Source organism: Polyodon spathula, chromosome 15, assembly GCF_017654505.1.
Source record: "Polyodon spathula isolate WHYD16114869_AA chromosome 15, ASM1765450v1, whole genome shotgun sequence".
NCBI classification, from domain to species: domain Eukaryota; kingdom Metazoa; phylum Chordata; class Actinopteri; order Acipenseriformes; family Polyodontidae; genus Polyodon; species Polyodon spathula.
The window spans coordinates 31,740,441-31,762,911 of record NC_054548.1 but is presented as its reverse complement, the minus strand read 5'-3'; the positions used below and the strand labels follow the sequence as shown (position 1 = coordinate 31,762,911).

Sequence of the window (22,471 nt, the reverse complement as noted above, 5' to 3'; positions counted from 1 at the left end):
CTAGTGTCCTTCTCTCCCAGATCTGTTTTTGAGGATGGCCTGTTCTAGACAGAGTCACAGTTATGCCATATTCTCTCCATTTCTTAATTATGGAAATGTTCTTATATCCTACCCGATTGGTGCTTTTGAAGAACCTTATTCCGGATTTGCTTCGAATGTTCCTTCTTCTTCATGATGTAGTTTTTGTTAGGAAATGTACTAACCAACTGTAGGACCTCCAAGAGACAGATGTATTTAACCTGAAATCATGTGAAACACCTTAATTGCACACAGGTAGACTTCATTCAACTAATTATGTGACTTCTAAAGAAAACTGGTTGCACCAGAACTTATTTAGGTGTGTCATAGCGAAGGGGGTGAATACTTATGCAATCAATTATTTTCTGTTCTATATTTGTAAATAATTTAGAACAATATGTAGATTTTATTTTTCACTTTGACATTATGGACTTTTTTTTGGCTGATCAGTGGCAAAAACTCCTAATTAAATAGATTTTGATTCCATGTTGTAACACAATAAAATGTGGAAAAGTCCAAGGAGGGTGAATACTTTTGAGAGCCACTGTAACTGCTGAGCAGTGCTTGTAATTTTTATGGGCTGTATCTGAAAGAGATTCTGGAGATGAATAAGATATGGAAAGCGATAGAAGTGACTCAGCATACATCATCAGTCAATTACCACTGGGTCTAGTGAAAAAAAACCCTGTTGAGTTTTACAACGCAGCAATATAGGGAGTTGATATTTTGGATCAGATGGCACAGAACTATTCCGTGAAAGCTGGCTCCCGCTGGTGGCCTGTTCAGGTGTTTTACAATGTATTGGACCTAGCAGCCATCAACTCCTGGGTACTTTACAAAGAATGCACAGAGAAGAATTTACCAAGGAGAGAATATATTTTACAGTTCGCACAGGAACTTCACAAGATGCATTTGGAACAGAGGGAGATTGCCCATAGCTGAAGCTGACAACCCCACTGAGAACCGCAAAAGACAGCAATGCCAGGTTGGCAAATGCAAAAAAATTTAAACTGCGTGTGTAACACATACAGTATATATACAGCTCTGGAAAAAATTATCAGTTTCTCTGGTTTTACTATTTATAGGTATGCGTTTGGGTAAAATGAACATTTTTGTTTTATTCTATAAACTACTGACAACATTTCTCCCAAATTCCAAATAAAAATATTGTCATTTAGAGCATTTATTTGCAGAAAATGACAACTGGTCAAAATAACAAAAAAGATGCAGTGTTGTCAGACCTCGAATAATGCAAAGAAAATATGTTCAGATTCATTTTTAAACAACACAATACTAATGTTTTAACTTAGGAAGAGTTCAGAAATTAATATTTGGTGGAATACCCCTGATTTTCAAGCACAGCTTTCATGCGTCTTGCATTGCTCTCCGCCAGTCTTTCACATTGATGTTGGGTGACTTTATGCCACTCCTGGTGCAAAAATTCAAGCAGCTCAGCTTTGTTTGATGGCTTGTGAACATCCATCTTCCTCTTGATCACATTCCAGAGGTTTTCAATGGGGTTCAGGTCTGGAGATTGGGCTGGCCATGACAGGGTCTTGATCTGGTGGTCCTCCATCCACACCTTGATTGACCTGGCTGTGTGGCATGGAGCATTGTCCTGCTGGAAAAACCAATCCTCAGAGTTCGAGAACATTGTCAGAGCAGAAGGAAGCAAGTTATCTTCCAGGACAACCTTGTACTTGGCTTGATTCATGCCAAAGCTGCCCGATTCCAGCCTTGCTGAAGCACCCCCAGATCATCACCGATCCTCCACCACATTTCACAGTGGGTGCGAGACACTGTAGCTTGTAGGCCTCTCCAGGTCTCCGTCTAACCATTAGACGACCAGGTGTTGGGCAAAGCTGAAAATTGGACTAATCTGGAGGTGCTTCAGCAAGGCTGGGATCGGGCACATTTGTCTTTGTGAAGGGCGCATGAATAATACCAATCCACAGAAAGGGAAACAAAACTGAACCAGGTAACTACAGACCAATAAGCCTGACTACTATTATATGCAAACTTGTGGAAACTATAATAAGATCCAAAATGGAAAAATTACCTATATGGTAACAGTATCCTGGAAGACAATCAACACGGTTTTAGGAAAGAGAGATCATGTCTAATTAACCTGCTCGATTTTTCTGAGGATGCAATATCGATAATGGATAATTGCAAAGCATATGACATGGTTTATTTAGATTTCCAGAAAGCTTTTGACAAAGTCCTGCATAAAAGATTAATTCTCAAACTGAACACAGTAGGTATTCAAGGAAACATATGTACATGGATTAGGGAGTGGTTAACATGTAGAAAACAGAAAGTACTGATTAGAGGAGAAACCTCAGAATGGAGTGAGGTAACCAGTGGAGTACCACAGGGATCAGTATTATGTCCTCTGCTATTCCTAATCTATATTAATGATTTACATTCTGGTATAGTAAGCAAACTTGTTAAATGTGCAGGTGACACAAAAAAGGAGGAGTGGCAAACACTGTTGCAGTAGCAAAGGTCATTCAAAATGAGCAGACACATAGCAAATGACAGGCACATAGCAAATTACATTTAATAGAGAGAAGTGTAAAGTACTGCACGCAGGAAAAAAATGTGCATTATAAATATCATATGAGAGATACTGAAATTAAAGAAGGAATCTATGAAAGACCTAGGACTTTTTGTTGACTCAGAAATGTCTTCATCTAGACAATGAGGGGAAGATATAAAAAAGGCCAACAAGATGCTCGGATACATTGTGAAAAGTGTTGAATTTAAATCAAGGGAAGTAATGTTAAAACTGTACAATACATTAGTAAGACCTCATGTTGAATACTGTGTTCAGCTGGTCACTTCGCTACGAAAAAGGATATTGCTGCTCTAGAAAGAGTGCAAAGAAGAGCGACCAGAATTATTCCGGGTTTAAAAGGCATGTCATATGCAGACAGGCTAAAAGAATTGAATCTATTCAGTCTTGAACAAAGAAAACTACCCGGCGACCTAATACAAGCATGTCGACCCAAGGGACATTTTCGACCTGAAAAAAGAAACAAGGACCAGGGGTCACAAATGGAGATTAGACAAAGGGGCATTCAGAACAGAAAATAGGAGGCACTTTTTTACACAGAGAATCATGAGGGTCTGGAACCAACTCCCCAGTAATGTTGTTGAAGCTGACAGCCTGGGATCCTTCAAGAAGCTGCTTGATGAGATTCTGGGATCAATAAACTACTAACAACCAAACGAGCAAGATGGGCCGAACGGCCTCCTCTCGTTTGTAAACTTTCTTATGTTCTTAAGTGAACCCCTGGTTTTAGCAGCTCAATTGAGGATAACTAGAATCGGTGCAAGATAGGCCTCACCCTATATAAAGAACATAAACTTTGTGAGTTTGGTCTTCGCCACACAGGTGTGTGGAAACAAGTCATGCCACGATCAAAAGAAATCTCTGAGGACTTCAGAAAAAAAAAAAATACTGATGCTCATCAGTTTAGAAAGGGTTACAAAACCATTTCTAAGATTTGGGGCTCCACCAATTCACTGTCAGACAAATGGAGAAAGTTCAAGATCATAGTCACTCTACCCAGGAGCTGTCGTCCTACCAAAATCTCTGCAAGAACAAACCGAAAAATTATCAAGGAAGTCACAAAGAACCCCAGAGTAACATCCAAGGATCTGCAGGCCACCCTCACCTTAGCTAATGTGAGTGTTCAAAAAGACTGAACAAGAATGGTGTTCATGGAAGGATAGCCAGAAGAAAACCACTGTTCTCTAAAAAGAACATTGCTGAAGTTCGTAGGTATCCACAAGTTCGACTGAAGTTCGGAGGTATCCACAAGACTTCTGGAACAATGTTCTCTGGACGGAGAAGTCAAAGGTAGAACTTTTTGGCCTCAATGAGAAACGTTATGTTTGGCGAAAGCCAAACACAGCGTTCGAACAGAAGAACCTCATCCCAACAGTCAAGAATGGTGGTGGGAGTGTGATGGTTTAGGGCTGCTTTGCTGCATCAGGACCTGGACGGCTTGCCATCATTGACACAACCATGAATTCTGCATTGTATCAGAAGATTCTAGAGGAGATTGTCAGGCCATCCGTCCGTGAGCTGAAGCTGAACCGAAAGTGGGTCATGCAGCAAGACAATGATCCTAAACATACAAGCAGATCTACAAAAGAATGGCTGCAGAAGAAGCAATTCTGCGTTTTAGAATGGCCTAGTCAAAGTCTGGACCTAAACCCCATCGAAATGTTGTGGCAAGACCTGAAGCGAGCTGTCCATGCAAGAAAGCCCTCAAATGTCACCGATTTGAAGCAGTTCTGTAAGGAAGAATGGGCCAAACCTCTTCAAAAATAATGTGACTGAGCAACAGTTACAGGAAACGCTTAGTTGAAGTCATTGTTGCTCAAGGGGTTGCCACCATTTAATGAATCAAAGGTTTACGTACTTTTTCACACATGGATATTGAATGTTGAATCATTTGTGGATAAATAAATGTTTAATCAGGTTATCTGTATCTATTATTAGGACTTAGATTAAGATCTAATAACATTTCAGATTTGAAATGTTAAAATCCTAAAGGGGTTCACAAACTTTCGTGGCACTTTCTACTGTGTGTAGTCTAGTGTGACAACCTCTGAACTCAGTGCATTCTTCACACTCCTGGAGACAAAAGGTCCATACATCTGCCTTTTGTTATCTCCTTGCGACCCCCTTTAGTGCCAGTGGGATTATCTCTTTTGATCTCTCTGAAGTCTTTACAGCCTGTTCCCTTCTAGTCCACAGCATTGTATCTCGTTAGCTTGCAGTCATTGTTGGGCAAGAAACTTGTAGACGCAATGTCTCTATCAATTGTAAGCAGTACATGCAATTTGAACCAAACAGTCTGCTATCTGCAATACTGGTCTCTTTTCAGAAAAAAAACACCAGTATAGCTCTGCCAGTCCACATGCGTAGCAAACTGGGTTCACAAACTTTCTTGGCACTGTATTATATATATATATATATATATATATATATATATACACACACACACACACACACACACACACACACACACACACACATATATATACATACATACATATATACACATACATATATATATATATATTCATTCAAGTTTACACCCCCTTTCAAAATTTGCACAGATCAGGAGATGGGTATAAAAAATATCAAATGCCTTGAATATCCCTTGAAGCATGGTCAAGACGATTATTAAGAGGTGGAAGGTGTATGGCACCACCAAGACCCTGCCTAGATCAGGCTGTCCCTCCAAACTGGATGACAGAGCAAGAAGGAGACTGATCAGAGAGGCTACCAAGAGGCCAATGGCAACTTTGCAAGCTACAGGCTTTTATGGCCAAGACTGGTCAAAGTGTGCACGTGACAACAATATCCCAAACACTCCATAAATCTGGCCTGTATGGTAGGGTGGCAAGAAGGAAGCCATTACTCAAGAAAGCCCACCTTGAGTCCCGTTTGAAGTATGCAAAAAAACCTAAATGCAAAGCGCTATATTTGGTGCAAACCCAACACAGAGCATCATCCAAACAGCACCATCCCTACTGTGAAGTATGGTGGTGGCAGTATCATGCTAAGGGGATGTTTCTCATTAGCAGGGACTGAGGCAATTGTCAGGATAGAAGGGAAAATGAATGGATAAAAGTACAGAGAAGTCTTTGAGGAAAACCTGCTGCCCTCTGCAAGAAAGCTGAAACTGGGACGGAAGTTCACCTTTCAGCATGACAACGACCCAAAGCACACAGCCAAAGCTACACTGGAGTGGCTAAGGAACAAAAAGGTAAATGTCCTTGAGTGGCCGAGTCACAGTGCCGACCTAAATCCAATCAAAAATTTGTAGATTGCTGTCCATCAACGCACCCCAAGGAACTTGACAGAGCTTGAACAGTTTTGTAAAGAAGAATGGTCAAATATTGCCAAATCTAGGTGTGCAAAGTTGGTACAGACCTTTCCCAACAGACTCACAGTTGCTGCCAAAGGTGCTTCCGCAAAGTATTAACTCAGGGGGGTAGAGAGTTATCCAATCATGATCTTTCAGTTTTGTATTTTTAATACACAATTTTTTTCTAAATAAAAACTTTTTTCCCCTTAACAATGTGGAGTAGATAATTGGAAAGAAATCCTCATTTAAATGCATGGAAATGTGAGGCACTGTCACAAAGACGGCCGGAGTGGGGGATGTCAGACCAGAAACAGGAACCAGGAAATAAACAGAGAGAGAGGTGGAGTTGGGTGGAGCTGAGAGTTTGCTGGCACTCAGCATTTAATGAAACAACAGAACAGTAAATAAAAAGGTTGTAAGAAAAACAGCACACGGCACGTGAGGCCAAAATAAACAGACAAACAAAATGGACTATACAGACAAAACGGTGAGCAGATATTTTAACGATTATGATTATTACTATTACCTCCATCTCCAATCTCGTTCTCCACTCACCGAACACACAACCCAGAGTGAGTGAAAACATGCTGCTTTTATGCAGCTGTACCGAGACTCGATTGCTAATCAATCATTCAATTGGAGTCGCGGTACAACTGCATTTGAATTAATAAAGTGCAATTCCCCGTGCTCACATATTATTACTTTTTACTTGCACGTCAAGTTCTGTGCAAATCTTGTGCCTAAATACAAATATACATTTTAAACACTCGTGTTACACAGACCCGTTTATATCCCATGTACCAATGACTATACACCAACATTAAGATACAACATAGAACACAAAATACACACAGGGTCGGGCACTTTGCCACTGGCACTGACACAACAAAATGTGAAAAAAGTTCACAGGGGTGTAGACTTTCTATAGGCACTGTATATATTGTAATCACAGATGGCTAAAAAAAATCCAAAAAAAACACAACACTGTACCACTGAACCTCTATATGAAAAGAACATGGGGGAAGGCTTGTGGGGGCTGAGCGTCTAAGCTTTCCAACTATACCACCCCTTTCAGACTAACTGCTACAATAAGAGGGGTATACAAGAGCTGCACGGCTGGAAGATCCAGGCTGCAGAGATACACTGTTCTCCCTACAATGATGGAGCAACAGACTAAAAACGAAACATAAGCTGTGAACTCTGTCACATGATGAGAGGCTTAACTTCAGGCGATCGTAGTTCCGAGTAGGAGTACCGCATACACACTGAATACGTTGGTTTTTACAGTGCCCCAAAATGAATGGAGCTAAGAGCAAAAGAACATAGATAAAAAATAAAAAGGGAACCAATCTACTGAGAGAAAAGTGTGGTCTCCCTTCTGTTTTTTGTTGATTTCTCCCCCATTCCTTTTAAACTAGAAAGACTGGAGAAATCAACAAAAAAACAGAAGGGAGACCACATCAAAACAAGGGCAACAACTCGGGTAAGACAGCCATTAAATGTATTTATCTAATTGCTAGAAGTATCAGAAACAAAATGTTAGAACTTAAAGCTACTGCACTAAGTAACTATGATGTGATAGGTGTTACAGAAACTTGGTTGTCTGAGACAAATATAATATTTATACACTGTATAGGAAAGAAAGAAGATGCAGAGGGGTAGCGCTATACATAAGAAATAGTCTTGAAGCCCATGTGTTAAATCTGGTCAAAGAAAACAACACCAAATCAATATGGGTCAGAATAATGGACAGAAATTCAAAGGGCATAATAGGAGCATGCTATAGACCGCCAAATTCAGACGCTGAGCTACAAAAAGGATATTGCTGCTCTAGAAAGAGTGCAGAAGAGCGACCAGAATTATTCCGGTTTTAAAAGGCATGTCATATGCAGACAGGCTTAAAGAATTGAATCTATTCAGTCTTGAACAAAGAAGACGACACAGCAATCTTATTTAAGCATTCAGAATTCTGAAAGGTACTGACAATGGCGACCCAAGGGACTTTTTGCTTGATGAGATTCTGGGATCAATAAGCTACTAACAACCAAACGAGCACGATGGAACGAATGGCCTCCTCTCGTTTGTAAACTTTCTTATGTAGTTTTTCAACATCAAAATTCCATACTTTTTCTAGATGTCCATTTGTTTTTACCAGACTTGTGTTTTAGTTAGTTTCTACTAGTTTTTTGATAGTTATCCACATAGGCGGGCAGCCGCAGAGTATTATAGCTTTTTGATCCAGCGCAGAAGTTGCTCCTCGTTTTCTAAAAGTATTTGTCAGAATCTGGAGGTGCACATGTAGCAAGAGACAATGCAGGTATGCAAAAGAGAAGATACAATCTAAGAAATGTCCAATATTTGAGAACTGCTGCATTATTTACAAAAAGAATATATAAAGTTGTATACTGCAAGTATACAGTACTTGTGCCAAAATAGGACAGAATAATGGTAACAATAGTATACTAAAATCAGACAATTTTAGCACAAGTATACTTAAGTATATTATATGCATTATGTTACTTTTTTGTAAGGGATGATATTGGATTCTGATCCAAACTTTTTTATACCTTCTGTTAAATGTTGAACACTATGGGTGGTGAAAAATAACAAATGTACACACATTATATATTAAAAATGTGCAAGGGCCGTCTATTAAGCACATAAGTCAAAAATTAAATACAGTATACCCTCGCTATAACAACTCTGTTTGAGTCCAAAGCCTTTTGTTCGCTATAGTAAAAGGACAATCCAAAACGAACAATAGTAAGTTAAGGAAGTCACCTTGGATAAAGGCATTAGCTAAATTATTAATAATAATATTAGTACCGTTTTATTCTTCGATTTTCTTTTCATCGTTACAGTATTTGTCACTACTAGCACTAATAATAATAATAATAATAATAATAATAATAATAATAATAATAGAGATTGTGAATAAAATTAGAATTACAACTACAGTACCCTATTTGTGGCATGCTGCATCCAGTATCCCCCCCAAAAAAGTGCATCAAGAAGTTTCAGTTTTGTTTCAATTGCAAATGTTAATTGAAATCTTGGTTCCTTATTTAAAAAAAAACATGCCGGTTGCATAGACTTGTACGAGCCAACATCATTTTTTTGTATGTATGTGTGTATATATATATATATATATATACATACATACATACATATATATATATATATATATATATATATACTTATATATATATATATATATATATATATAATATATATATATATATATATATATATATATGTATATATACAGTTATATAATATCATGTATAATATATATATATATATATATATATAAAACATTTTGAATCATATATATATATTATATATACAGTTTTTAACTCATCGTATAATTGAATACTAAAATCGGTTAAACACAATCTTCCTGCAAATACTCAGGTAAACATAAATAAAAATCGCAATACTCACACTTTGACAGGTTTTTTTTGTTATATTTCCTTTTTTACAGGGTTCGACATTAACCATGGCCCGGTGGACTGGGGCCAGTAGAGAGCGTAGTTTCGCCGGTAGTTATGAAGCATCACAGGCCCAATTGGGCCGGTAACATTTTTAAACTGTATAATGTATACAGTATAGACCACATGGCTTGTTTTATGAAAGTATGTGCCATTTAATAATTTACTAACCCATTTTTAAAAACATACCCACCCCCGATAACGGTGTAATTAAACTCGTCCGAACTTTCCAGCCACACGTCGTATTTGTACAGTCAGCATCTGAGACTATGTACTTAAGTGCAACTGGTAATATTCGTTACCTGACATGACAATTTTTTACACTTTTTAAGCAATCAACTGTACTGTGACAGGGTGCAGCATGTCTTTTCTGTTTTGTGGTGTTTAGAGTGGATCTGAGTGAATGAGTTTGTGTGAGAAATGTGTGAAAGGCGCTGACCTAATGAGGTGCAAACTGCCCAATTAGCTGCAGCACCTGTATAAAAGGGAGTGGTTTGGAGTGTTTGTGAGAGTGAAAAGACATGTGCTTGTGTTTTAATTGGTGTATATTTTGTGTTTATAACTTGTTGTTAATAGTGTTTTGTCTTTGTTCTTTTTATTTGGCCATCGTGCCTTTTGTTTAAAGTCTTTTATTTTCCCTGCACTTCCTGACTCTGAGTCTCCTTACCCCGACCAGCCTGCCACATGCACAAATAAGGCAAAAGTAAAAAATGTACAATGATAAGAACCAAATTATGAAAAAGGCAAAAATAGAGAGTGGAGTGAAAGAAAGATGGCAGCTATTGATGTATTTTTCTGGTTTTAGATTCTTAGACATTGCTGTGGAAGAAAGCACTGGGGAGCACTTCACTGATTTAATGAATACATTTCTCGAATGCCTATAGTAGGATAATGAAGTTTACCCAATTCCGCACCGTTCTCCTACCGTCAGCATTAATAAAGTAATTTTAGAAAAGATTGAATATGTTTTACTATTTTGTGAGTTTTGTCGAGTTCGGCAAGACTTTGGTGTCTGACCAAAGTTTCTACCAGAGCTTCAGTTTCTCGCACTGTCCCTGTAGTTTAGGATTACCAGATTTCCACAGTGAAAATAAAACAGGGAGTTTTTTTTTCCTTTAATTTACTGACCCTTAGCAACTCAAAAGCCAAAAATAACTGTATATAAAATAACACAATAATAGTTTAAAAATTAAACATCGGGTGAATTTATTGCAGATGATAACTAATTATTTTATTTTTATATAGTCATCTAGTCATCTTGACTTTGATGCTCCCCATGGAATCTGTCAATGTAGACTGTGGGAGACTAAATTAAATATATAGTGGACAAGAATACTGTAAATTGCTTAGTAATAAAAGTCCTACCAAATCCCATTAAGTTAGGAACTTTTCAACCTTTAAATTAAGTATTCAAAATATAAAGCAAACATTTTAAGTTGATGCAATTAATTTTTTTCATTAATTTTTTTATTTTTTTAGTGGTCGCCAATTGTTTTTATAATTTTCTCCCAATTTGGAATAGCCAATTTTTTTTCCGGGTCACCAATACATTTGCAGCGGTGAATAAAACAACGCGCCCAGTTTTTTACTTACTATTGGGCCAGTTAAAATTGTATCTGGGCCAGTAAAAACACTAACTCAGTGGCCCAAGGGGTCAGTAGTAAAAAATCTAAATACAGAGCCCTGTTTTTAAAAAATTGGTAAAAAATGTAAGCATCACATTAGTCGAAAATACATTTAGGTGTGTAGTAATTGAAGACACACCATGTCCATTTTTTTGCGAGTTTATTGATCATGTGACTTCACTCCATGCCTCAGCTGAAACTCAACATGGCAGCTGCACCAATGAAGAAAAAAAAAAAGCAATGTTTCAGTAAAACATCTAAAAGAAATCTGATTATCTGTATGAGGATGGTGCAATGGTATTCTTAAAAGTTTTGCTGAACTGTTGTAATATAATTCTTAGGTTTTCCTTTTTATTTTAATGCCAGTAATGAGCCAAGTGATGTCTATAAACATGACATGTTTGAAGTTTCTTCAGGTACTATACTATCTATTACAGCAACAAGAGTCTGACTGGAAATTTGGTAATATTGTGGCAATATTTAATTCATTTACTTATTTTAACTACCAACATTATATTTATGTTCAAATGCCATATTTTATTATTAATACGTTGATAAAAAAAAGTGGGAACAAATGGAATTTTAGAAAAACGGAATTTGGTAATCCTCAAGAATGGAACAATTAGTAGACTTACAGATGGTTACAATTGAATGCAGTGCAGATGCCAGTGTTTTAATCAGTAGTACAAAGCAATTTTATTCAGGCCACTAGTTAAGCATGCAGTCCGTCCCGTCCCCCTGCTCTTCCCACCACCACGCTGTGACAAATTCCTGGTGAGAACACTGAGTAGATAAAACACTGAACTGATTAAACTACTAACACTGAACATTTAAACTCCAGAGTAAACTACCTAGTAAATACTACACACTTTTAAAAGAATCAATCTGTTTTTTTTTTTTTTGTTTTTTTTTAGCCCGTAGACTGCAGTCACCACCACTCTGCTATTTCAAATATGTAAGTCGGCCATGTGTGCGCTCAACGCTCACCTCACTCTCAGCAGCCAGCTGTATTCACAGAGCTAACCTCGCCCAACAAAAAGAAAATATATACCAATTCGGCTGTAGTTCTATTCCAAAGGCGATTCAACATTGTTGATTTGATTTCTAAGTACTACAACATGATAAAGAAATGCATTGTCCACCATTACAGGATTTTTCTTGCATACCCCAGTTTTGAAAACCACTGGTCTATCGGTTCAGAACTTTGTCTTTTGCACAGTGGGCCCAATTTCCTTTATTGTCCACTAGATCCCGAGGACTTCTTAGCTGAACTAAATCCTAAGTGTAAGGGCACAATATCTGTGCTTTGCATGGGTTGATACAATTTAAAATTCTACATCGCATTCCAATTGGCTAAGATCTGAGAGATCCAAGCAGCTTCCCTCTTTCATATCTTGTCTTTTCCCAGGTTGATTTAATTTTGCAATTTCCTGTTGACCCTAGACTGGTTATTGCACTTTTTGGGGTTGTACTTTGTACAGTCGGCTCCGCTTTTTTCGGGATGCCTCTGGAGAAGTAAAAATATCCTTAATAAGCGGCTGTCCCAATTAAACAAGAGGCATTTGAGACGACCTTAGTCAGTTTCTTGTTTCTAAATGAAAAGAAAACTAATGAAATCACATTACATTATGATTAAATGTTAAATACATAATTTAAAATATGAGTCAATTGTTTTTTTTTTTCAGGTACGTACACTTTAGGGAATGTAAAATTCCATTACTTTTCATGATCATTTTTTAATTTTTTATTTCCATTACCTTTTTACCCATACCATTACCGGATTTGCCTACCCAGAGACTAAATTAGTGGTCACAGAACAAATAAAACATTATGCTGCTGTTTAGTGCATTATAATTGTTAGATCAAGTAAAAAGAATTAAAAAACTGCAGGGAACTGAAATTATTTTAGATGTCAGTAGAATGACCACAAGACAAAGTCACTAATGAAATGGTACTGTAAAGTAAAAGGAGTAAAGGAAAAACTACTATTTCAAACAACAAAACTGGGTTATTTATTTTTTCTTCAAATAAACCTCTAAGCATGTATCTGCACTAACTATCAACAAGTCAATAAATGTAAATTCTCACAAAATGCACTTTCAGAAACTGAAGTCCTGTCATACAATAGAATTATTATTATTTTTTTTTTAGCTTTTGGAAGTTTCTTTTGTACCATTAAAATAATTTGGTATGCACACCAGTCAGCCAAACCTCTACAAAATAAATAAATTACTTTTATTTGTGGAATAAAATAATTTCCTTAGAGCTCATTATTTCATGAGACTATGTTGAAATGTGGTGTGACAACAAACTAACTGATGACATTACGAACTGTTATCTTTCAACCACACAATAAAATAAATCTGAACAGATTTATATCAAACTGTAAAAACAAAAATAAGAGAGATCAGCACTTGTGAAGGCCTGGTCATCAAAATGAATGCATGTATGTAGCAATAATGCTCTGAAAATCTTGTCTTGATTTGATCAGCCGCTTCATCAATGCCACAGCTGGATTTTAGTAATGTCTTAGCTGGAGTATTTTTCTTTCACCTGAGCAGCCTGAGAAGCTCTGTTGTGAAGGGTGCTATATTAAATAAAGCGCATTTCAGACATCATGAAACACAATTTGAGATTAACGCTAGATGCTTGTCTTTTTTTCTTTAAAACGTTTTTAAGTTCTTTGAGTTTTTTGCCCAGTTCTTCTTTTACATGCCCCAATTGTTCGAGTTTGTCCTTAGCAGATCTGTGCATACTGTTTGACTTTGCAATCAGTCAGCTTTCCTTTTCCAGCCATCAAAGCAAATTCATCAGCTAATTTTTCCAACGCATGTGCATCTTTCTCAATCCATTTTGTTTTTTTTATCTCTTCAATTTCATCCACAAGAGATTTTCTTTTCTTTCTTTTACTTTAAGTCTCTTTTGTTCATCCAGGTAAGCATGGTACTTTTGTCTGGCACCAGCTGCAGACAGTAAGAGGGCCTCGGTAATCACCACATTCTGGATCCCCCCAGCTGAGTTAAGATGCTCACATATAAGGTGCTGGGCTATGCAGGTCTTCTCTTCAAGATTCTCAACCTCAATCTGACGATTCACAGAAAAGCCTCTCTCAATTGAGGCATTTCCATGAGCCAGAAGCAGCAGGACCTGCACAACCTTCCACAGTTTGTCAAATTCTTTGTTGCCTGCCATTATTTAATAGAAGACTGTATCTACCCTACATTTATTATAATCAAAATCGGTAAATTCTGCTTTTCTACTGGTCAGAATGTCATTGATACACACAGCCTGTACAGCATGAGAACATCATCACATCTGTTCTCATTAAAACGTTTTGCATCAGCAAGAGTTTGCAGAACCTTTTTGAGCTTTTTCACGTAAGATTCCTGATCAGTAGCCATCTCACATGGATCCAAGCATGCCATGTTGCGCACCAAAGTATACATTTTTATTTTAATTCATAATTTCTATTGCTGCTTTCAAACGTATGGCCTGCACAACAGATTCCAATATTAATTGCACCATCACCCCATACTGAAGATTAAAAACCGTGTAATACTTTTAAATTTCTAATTATTTAATAATCAGAAAAAAAATGAAGAAAAGACTACATGTCTCAGTTAAACACTGTCTTGTCATCATGTTATTCATGTAATTATAAAATCTAAATACACAGTCTGCACAGACACTAGTTTCTCTGAACTTGCTTTGCAATCCATGCTTAGTACAGTACAATACACAATTCATCTTTTAAAACGTTAGCAACAAGTTAATGAATTTCACCGCATAGGCATTTTAATAAGCCACACTACTGACAATTCAAATTAAAAAAATATTTTATTTTTATGGGAGCTTGCACCCGAGCAATGTGTCACTCCCTTTCACTACAGTGAACTGGATTTTAATTTTAAAAAATGTTTCAACAAAATGAAAAATGCACCCCATGATACAAATAACGTAGACTTACCTGTGGACTCTGCTGACTTGTAGGACCAATGTGACCGAACACCAGAGAATCTCTGCTTCCAATGTCTTATTTTTTCGACAACCCAAGGCCTGAACTCTGTCACTTTTTGAAGTTACAGTACCGGGTGTGGAGAGATATTTTGTAGTCGCTGAGTCCTTGTCTACAGCCTTGGCTCTTGAATCAATCATCCCAGTTACGCTGCTGCTCAGAAACTGAGTTATGTCCATATTTTTAGTATTTTCTTTAATTCGCCTTTCCAAAGAAATTGATGCTTGCTGCTCTTAGCGTGGCTCACCCATATTAGACAAAACCAATTTTGTGCCGCACAAAACACATTTTGCATTCCTGTCATCTACCCATGATCTGTATTTCTCATAAGCCAGCCACACGTCGTCAAAAATGCATTTTCCAGGCATACTTTCTGCTAAATAAATTAAAATCGGCATGCAACCCTCACTTTGTCAGCAGCTACGAATGACACACACAACTGACATGAAACACGGAAACACGTGCTAACCGCTGGGTAACCATAGTAACACTACAGCTGAAAACCAACGAACGCTTGATAATAAATGTGCCAGGAAAATGTATAACCGTAAAGTGGGGAGGAAAAAAAAAAAGTCATTTGTACACGGGGCAATGTAACTTGTCTTACATGATTTTCCCTGACATTCCATGACCACAGCTAGAATTCGTAAAACTTCCCTGACTTTCCAGGTCTGAAAAACCGATTTTAATTTTCTCTGACATTTCAGAAATTGCATGACCCGTATGAACCGTTTTTTATTCCTAAACCAAATGAATCGTGTTTTTTTTACTTCTACATAAAATGAAAAATAATGAATTACATCTTATCACAAGGCAAGGCACCTGCTATATTAACACGCCGACTTTCCTTGCCCCAACAGCCTGAGAAACCATAGCAGACTCCAGCTCCTTCAAGAGTTCAACCTGGTTAACACAACTTACACAAGTCACAAAGTAGTCACGTAATCATTGCACTGCGCTACAAGAACTGTCTTGCTCTGAAAAGTGTTCTCCGTTCATCATTTGAAAATACTGTATCCCAATTAAATAACGTGACGTCCCAATTAAACAACCTAAATAGCATTGGGAAGAACCGTCTCCCAGAGTTGTATCCCATTTAAGCAGAAATACCAATTATTTGTTGCCAACTGTAATATATCCATGTTCAGAGTCCAACCATGAAATGTTCTACTTTTGGCCAGGTGTATATTTTTGTTCGACTTGAAGCATTAAGGATGTTATGCTATTACTTATGGGAATATCTCGTTTGGAAAATAATAATAATAATTTACATTTGGTGGAGAAACTGTTATACAACATGACAGACCTTCCTATCATGTTGTATTTGTTTTGTAGTTGTACAGGTAATATATATTTTTCAAAATAAACATCACAATACATTGAAACACAGTAAAGGAGAATACTTTATAGAATACTATGAAAACTGTCTAAGCTTACATAAATAACATAACCCAGCACGTACATGAAGTAAAAGCAACAACCTACTGTTGGGTAGTGACATTGAGTATGCTGTAAGCAGGGGTCTCCAACCCTGGTCCTGGAGAGCTACTGTGGCTGCTGGTTTTCATTTCAGCCAATCTCGCAGTTACTTAATTGAACCAATTATTGGCTTAATTAGTCCAGATTAACAGGTTTTCCAGATCTTTAGCCACTGATGATGTAAAGACACCTATAAAACCTGCTGGATAGGGGCTCTCTAGGACCAGGGTTGGAGACCCCTGGTGTATAGCCATGCAACCACAAAAACTGCTATATACCAGAGATGCCAAGGTCTGAAAGTGGAAAATAGTAGCACCTGACCAGTAAAAAATTTACCTGGTGAGCGCAGAGTTGCCCCCCCCCCCCCCCCCCCCATAATCAGGTGTTGGTAGCACCTTCAAATTAAAATGAAATCACCTAAGAAAGAATCAGATCTGGACTGAAATATTCAACCTCTAAATATTGATAATTGAACATTTACAAAAAAAAGACAAATTCAATCAGGGATCAAATTACAGGTGTCATCTGTGAACCTGAATGGGAACTGCATGTTACACTTTCTTTGCTGATGGCAGGCAGTAGAACGTTTTGTCCTTGATCAGGTACTTTTCTACAATTTAGCTAACAGTCCTTAAAATAAGCATATTTTTTACAGCTTTAAAATCCAATTTTTCATATTGTCAGAACTGACTGGAATGGTATACTTGGATAAATGAATAAATAACAATCACTACATAGAAAATAGATTTGTTTTTTAAGGCAGGACACTGACAATCATTCAAATAATACATAAAGAAGCAGAGGCCGTTCACGATTTTCTGCATGATCATTAGTGAGCAGAGGCGGGATGGAGGCGGGATGTTATTACGCCGTTTGAGTACTGCATTTCGCCGACTGTTATTGAGAAAAATAGTACATTTCAGTATTTAGAATTTAATTTTCTCTCTATATAGTTTTTTAATTTCACCAGACAAGGTAAACACCATAGTAGATTTAGTTACGAATCCACTTTCTCTGAATAATTGTACTGGAGATGAGCGATCTTTAGAACAGAGCAGTGTTGACAAATTTGACAAATTCAAACAAAGCGAGATGCTATGTAACCTCTTTTAGTTTATTCATGGTTATCTGCGTAAACATGCTAAAATATTTGCACTACATATTTCATATAAATTATTTAAAGAATAAGAGCAGCACGCACAATTACTGCCTGAGACCTTACCTTATCAAAGTGAGCCAAGAATAACACCCTAAATAGATTTGGGTGTTTGTGTGTGTGTGTGTGTGTGTGTGTGTGTGTCTATATATATATATATATATATATATATATATATATATATATATATTTATATATATATATATATAATATATATATATATATATGGGTATGTCGCGAGAAGGCAGTGTGTAAGATAAGAACCTATGCAATAGTCAGCGTGCCCGCAAACAGCCAAGTAAGATCAAGTTATGCCCGTGCCAAAATTACTTTGAGGACACCTCAGCTAGACAGATAGCCTATTTTCTGGCAAATCTTGACAAATCTGGCCATTTCCTTGGACCGGCACAGGGCATTATAAGTGCCGAGGCTGCAAGTTTGGAGTGCACTGTTAAATAAATATTGTGGTATTATTATTATTATTATTATTATTATTATTATTATTATTATTATTATTATTATTATACCTACTGAATGTGGTGTTATTTTCTAATTTAAAAAAAACAAAACAAAAAAAGACTCCCGTGGCTGGGAAATTGCAGTCTTGTGCATATGACAATTTCTTTCTGTCACTCACGCTGAAGAAACGACCCTAGTAAAAGCTGGCTGTCAGTTCATATGGCGCTGCATCACATCTGCGGATACACGCTAAACAAGGCAGCAGTATGAAAATATTTTTTTCTTTGGTTCGAGGAAGAAAAAAAGAGCACAACACAAACATACAAAAAATATTTAACAAAACCGCCTTGGTGTGTGGTATCCCGCCCATATCTAGAGTCACATTCCTGTGTGACTGGTCAGGTAACTGTTGTCTTAAACTGTAGCAAAATTCCAGCATAGCAGTCGGTATCTATTATTCTACTGACGTACAAACAAGCAAATTTATTAATAATATATAAAATACAGGAAGATTCAATCATGCCCCCTCAACCCCCAACTTGCCGCGTTTCTTTGGTGGCAGGTACAGGTTGCAGTGGTGCTCGTTGCAGTAGTAGTACAATGTAAAATAAAAATCTGCTAGAAAAAGTATTACTCACACGTTACAATCGGTTTGTTCTCCATTGTGTATATTATTGGCTTTTCTTCAGGGGGCTCCATGGACTCCGCTTGTCAATGCTAGCCCTCCATGTAAACGTTAAAACATCAACAAAATCAGTGTTGTTATTAGCTGATAATGTATGCAGTAATATATATGCATATATATATATAATTATTATTATTATTATTATTGAAGTGGTTCTTTCTCTCTCTGTACCCATCCACTTCCTCTATCATTTGCAAAGCATTACGACTTCCTATGGGCTGGGCGCCTTAAAGGGAAGGTGAACGCATATTTTTCTTGGCCAAGTAAAATATGTCAAAGGCACTAGGACAATCAATACCATGGTTCAATGCGTGCATTCACTACAGGCGCCATTATTGAAGCCCACTAAGGGGCCACGGGGAAGGTGAGGACTACAGTACAATTTCAAATTTTGTAAGAGAATTTAAGAACCAATCTATGATTATGTGACAGTTTAAACTGATTTTGTTTCTTGTTTACATTGTTTACATATTTATATATAAGGTGACTAGAATTTTAAGTCCTGAAACTGGGGCAATATGGAAATATTAGAACATAAGAACATAAGAAAGTTTACAAATGAGAGGAGGCCATTCAGCCCATCTTGCTCGTTTGGTTGTTAGTAGCTTATTGATCCCAGAATCTCATCAAGCAGCTTCTTGAAGGATCCCAGGGTGTCAGCTTCAACAACGTTACTGGGGAGTTGATTCCAGACCCTCACAATTCTCTGTGTAAAAAAGTGCCTCCTATTTTCTGTTCTGAATGCCCCTTTGTCTAATCTCCATTTGTGACCCCTGGTCCTTGTTTCTTTTTTCAGGCTGAAAAAGTCCCTTGGGTCGACACTGTCAATACCTTTTAGAATTTTGAATGCTTGAATTAGGTCGCCACGTAGTCTTCTTTGTTCAAGACTGAACAGATTCAATTCTTTTAGCCTGTCTGCATATGACATGCCTTTTAAGCCCGGAATAATTCTGGTCACTCTTCTCTGCACTCTTTCTAGAGCAGCAATATCTTTTTTTACAGCGAGGTGACCAGAACTGCACACAATATTCAAGATGAGGTCTTACTAGTGCATTGTACGGTTTTAACATTACTTCCCTTGATTTAAATTCAACACTTTTCACAATGTATCCGAGCATCTTGTTATTGTGAGTAACTTCCAACTTCCAAGCTATGAGAAAGCTCTAGGGGTTTAATTTTCACTTTGACAATGTTTGATCCAATATGATATTCAAAGTGAACGCAGAGACTCATGTTGATATTCAGAGTGGAATCTTTTACTTTGAAAAAATATTTTTTGTGAATAAATGATTAAATGATTATTGTCTTTATAATTTCATTTCTACACAACAAGTTACAAGTACAGTTATTACATTACAATTCAGTAATATCAAATTCCAAGATTCTATTTTACTGCTGATTACTGCTGCAGATCTAGTCCCCTTTCTGCTTAAAAACTGCATTAAACCTCACTGATTTCCAGTCTCCATCTTGCTATATCTCTATCTCTATGCTATCCTGTAATCTGCAAACCAGACACTTCCTATATGAAAACATTATATATCTCAATATCTAATTTCTTACCATTTAATATGACATGGTATTTGTTCTGTATATTTTTTCTATTGCAGTTTCTGCTTCGTTCATCAGTGTGCCATGATTAATAGATACAAGGAATTTGTTTCAGCCACTTTCTGTTATTAAAATTACTAATACAGGTGATGAAATGTGTTAAATAGTCTTTTGACTGTGTGCATTAAATGAAGCCACTAATCAGCTTTTCAGAGTTTTGTTTTGTCATGAATTTCTCTGAAGTAGTTATTAAGTATGATAAATAGTAATCCAGGTAGGCAAACCCTTTAAGTTTGTCTGAGTAGTTGTATTTCCAGATTCCCCTTGAATATGTTGTAAATTGACAGGAATTGCATAAAACGGAAAGGAACCTGTTAAAAACATGTTAATTGCATGATGACATTTCCTGCTTATTAAAGTTTTCGAAACCAATCATTGATCATTAGAAAGTGACTACTGACAATCTTAGACCCCATTCACACCACTGTGCTGGCCCAGGGCTGCCGCATATTTAGGTCTGCAATCCTGTTCATACAATAATTGCGGTTATAAGCGCCTTTGTGCGTTCACATATATTACTGAAAAGCAGGCCTAAAATGTGATCAATTGGGTTGTTTTTTTTATTGTTTTTTTTTTTTGTTTTTTTTTTTTATGGAACAGTATCCTGCACTCAGAATTCAAGAGCTACCTGGACATACAGGAATCCTTGATTTGTAGCAGGTGTTTCTTATTAATATATTTTTTTTCAATGCAACACAGCAGCAATTTTATGGTGTGTATGTGTATATATTATAATATATTATATATATAATATATATATATATTATATATATATATACACACACACACACACACACACACACACACACACACACACACACACAGCTCTGGAAAAAATTAAGAGACCACTGCAAAATTATCAGTTTCTCTGGTTTTACTATTTATAGGTATGTGTTTGGGTAAAATGAACATTTTTGTTTTATTCTATAAACTACTGACAACATTTCTCCCAAATTCCAAATAAAAATATTGTCATTTAGAGCATTTATTTGCAGAAAATGACAACTGGTCAAAATAACAAAAAAGATCGTGACCTGTAAAGGAGACGGCTGTGGAGCGCTGGTTGAAGTCACTGCACGGCTGCAGCTGACTTTGCAGGTGTGTATCTCTCCCTGCTGCCACGCCCATGCTTGAAAAGAGCTCTTCCTTGGGGGAGACATGGCAGAGCTTCTTTGTTCCTTCAAGCTGCCTGGTCTTTTTGTATCCCTCAAGGAAGATGCAGCATGGAGTCTATCAGATCGCTGAGGTAGGGACGATAGAGCTCTTCCCCTCTGTGTCCGAGTATCCACATTAGACAGAAATCCCTAGTGCAAGATGGTGATAGTGGAGAACATTAGGTTATCATAACTCTGGTTCCCTGAAATAGAAATGTAACCATTACCTATGGGTAGAAAGTCCAAAGCTGTTGCAATATTGCAGACCAGCTGGTATGTCACAAGGCTAAGCCAAGGCTACCTTGCACATTACCGTTAGGAACCCCAATACAAGTAGCTGGGGCAAAAAAAATTGAGGGAGAACTCAACTCTATGTCTGTGCTGTAAGGGTCAACCCTCAGGCCACCCTTAACACTATCATTCCAAAACCAGGGTTTTGTGGATCCACGACATTCAGCTGAAAGAACTGCGTATGTGGAGTAGTCCACAACGCTGCATAGCAAATATTCCTGACAGATGAGCCCTGGAACAAAGTCCATGAAGTTGCCATGCCCCTGGTGGAATGAGCAGTGTGCATTTCTGGAGGGGGCAAGTTGCCTCTCTAATAGGCAGTCTTGACTATGTCTGCGATCCATTTTGACAGCCTCTGTTTAGACAGAGCTTTCCCACATACACTAAAGCCCGCACCGGACAAAGCTTATCAAGCTTATCGCCTCCTTTTCAGACTGGACTGGCGAATGAAAAGCCCTAAGCTCCACTGTCTGGTTAATGTGAAAAGCCGAAATGGTTTTTCACCAAAAAAGCAGGATTGTTGCGAAGTGTAACTTTTGCCCTGGCTTCATACATCATACAATACAGTTACAAAATAACAATCGAACCTCATC

The 22,471-nt window shown here is 37.3% G+C and overlaps 1 protein-coding gene across 1 annotated transcript in view; it reads right to left on the bottom strand.

The window, feature by feature from the left end:
• Nucleotides 1-19,016, bottom strand: part of LOC121327812 (trafficking protein particle complex subunit 10-like) — a 142,538-nt gene extending 123,522 nt beyond the window's left edge. Inside the window, exon 1 of the mRNA XM_041272020.1 lies at nt 18,776-19,016. Within this exon, the coding sequence (XP_041127954.1) occupies nt 18,776-18,836 (61 nt within the window). The 5' untranslated portion in view covers nt 18,837-19,016. The remainder of the gene's footprint in view (nt 1-18,775) is intronic.
• Between the last annotated feature and the right edge of the window lie 3,455 nt (nt 19,017-22,471).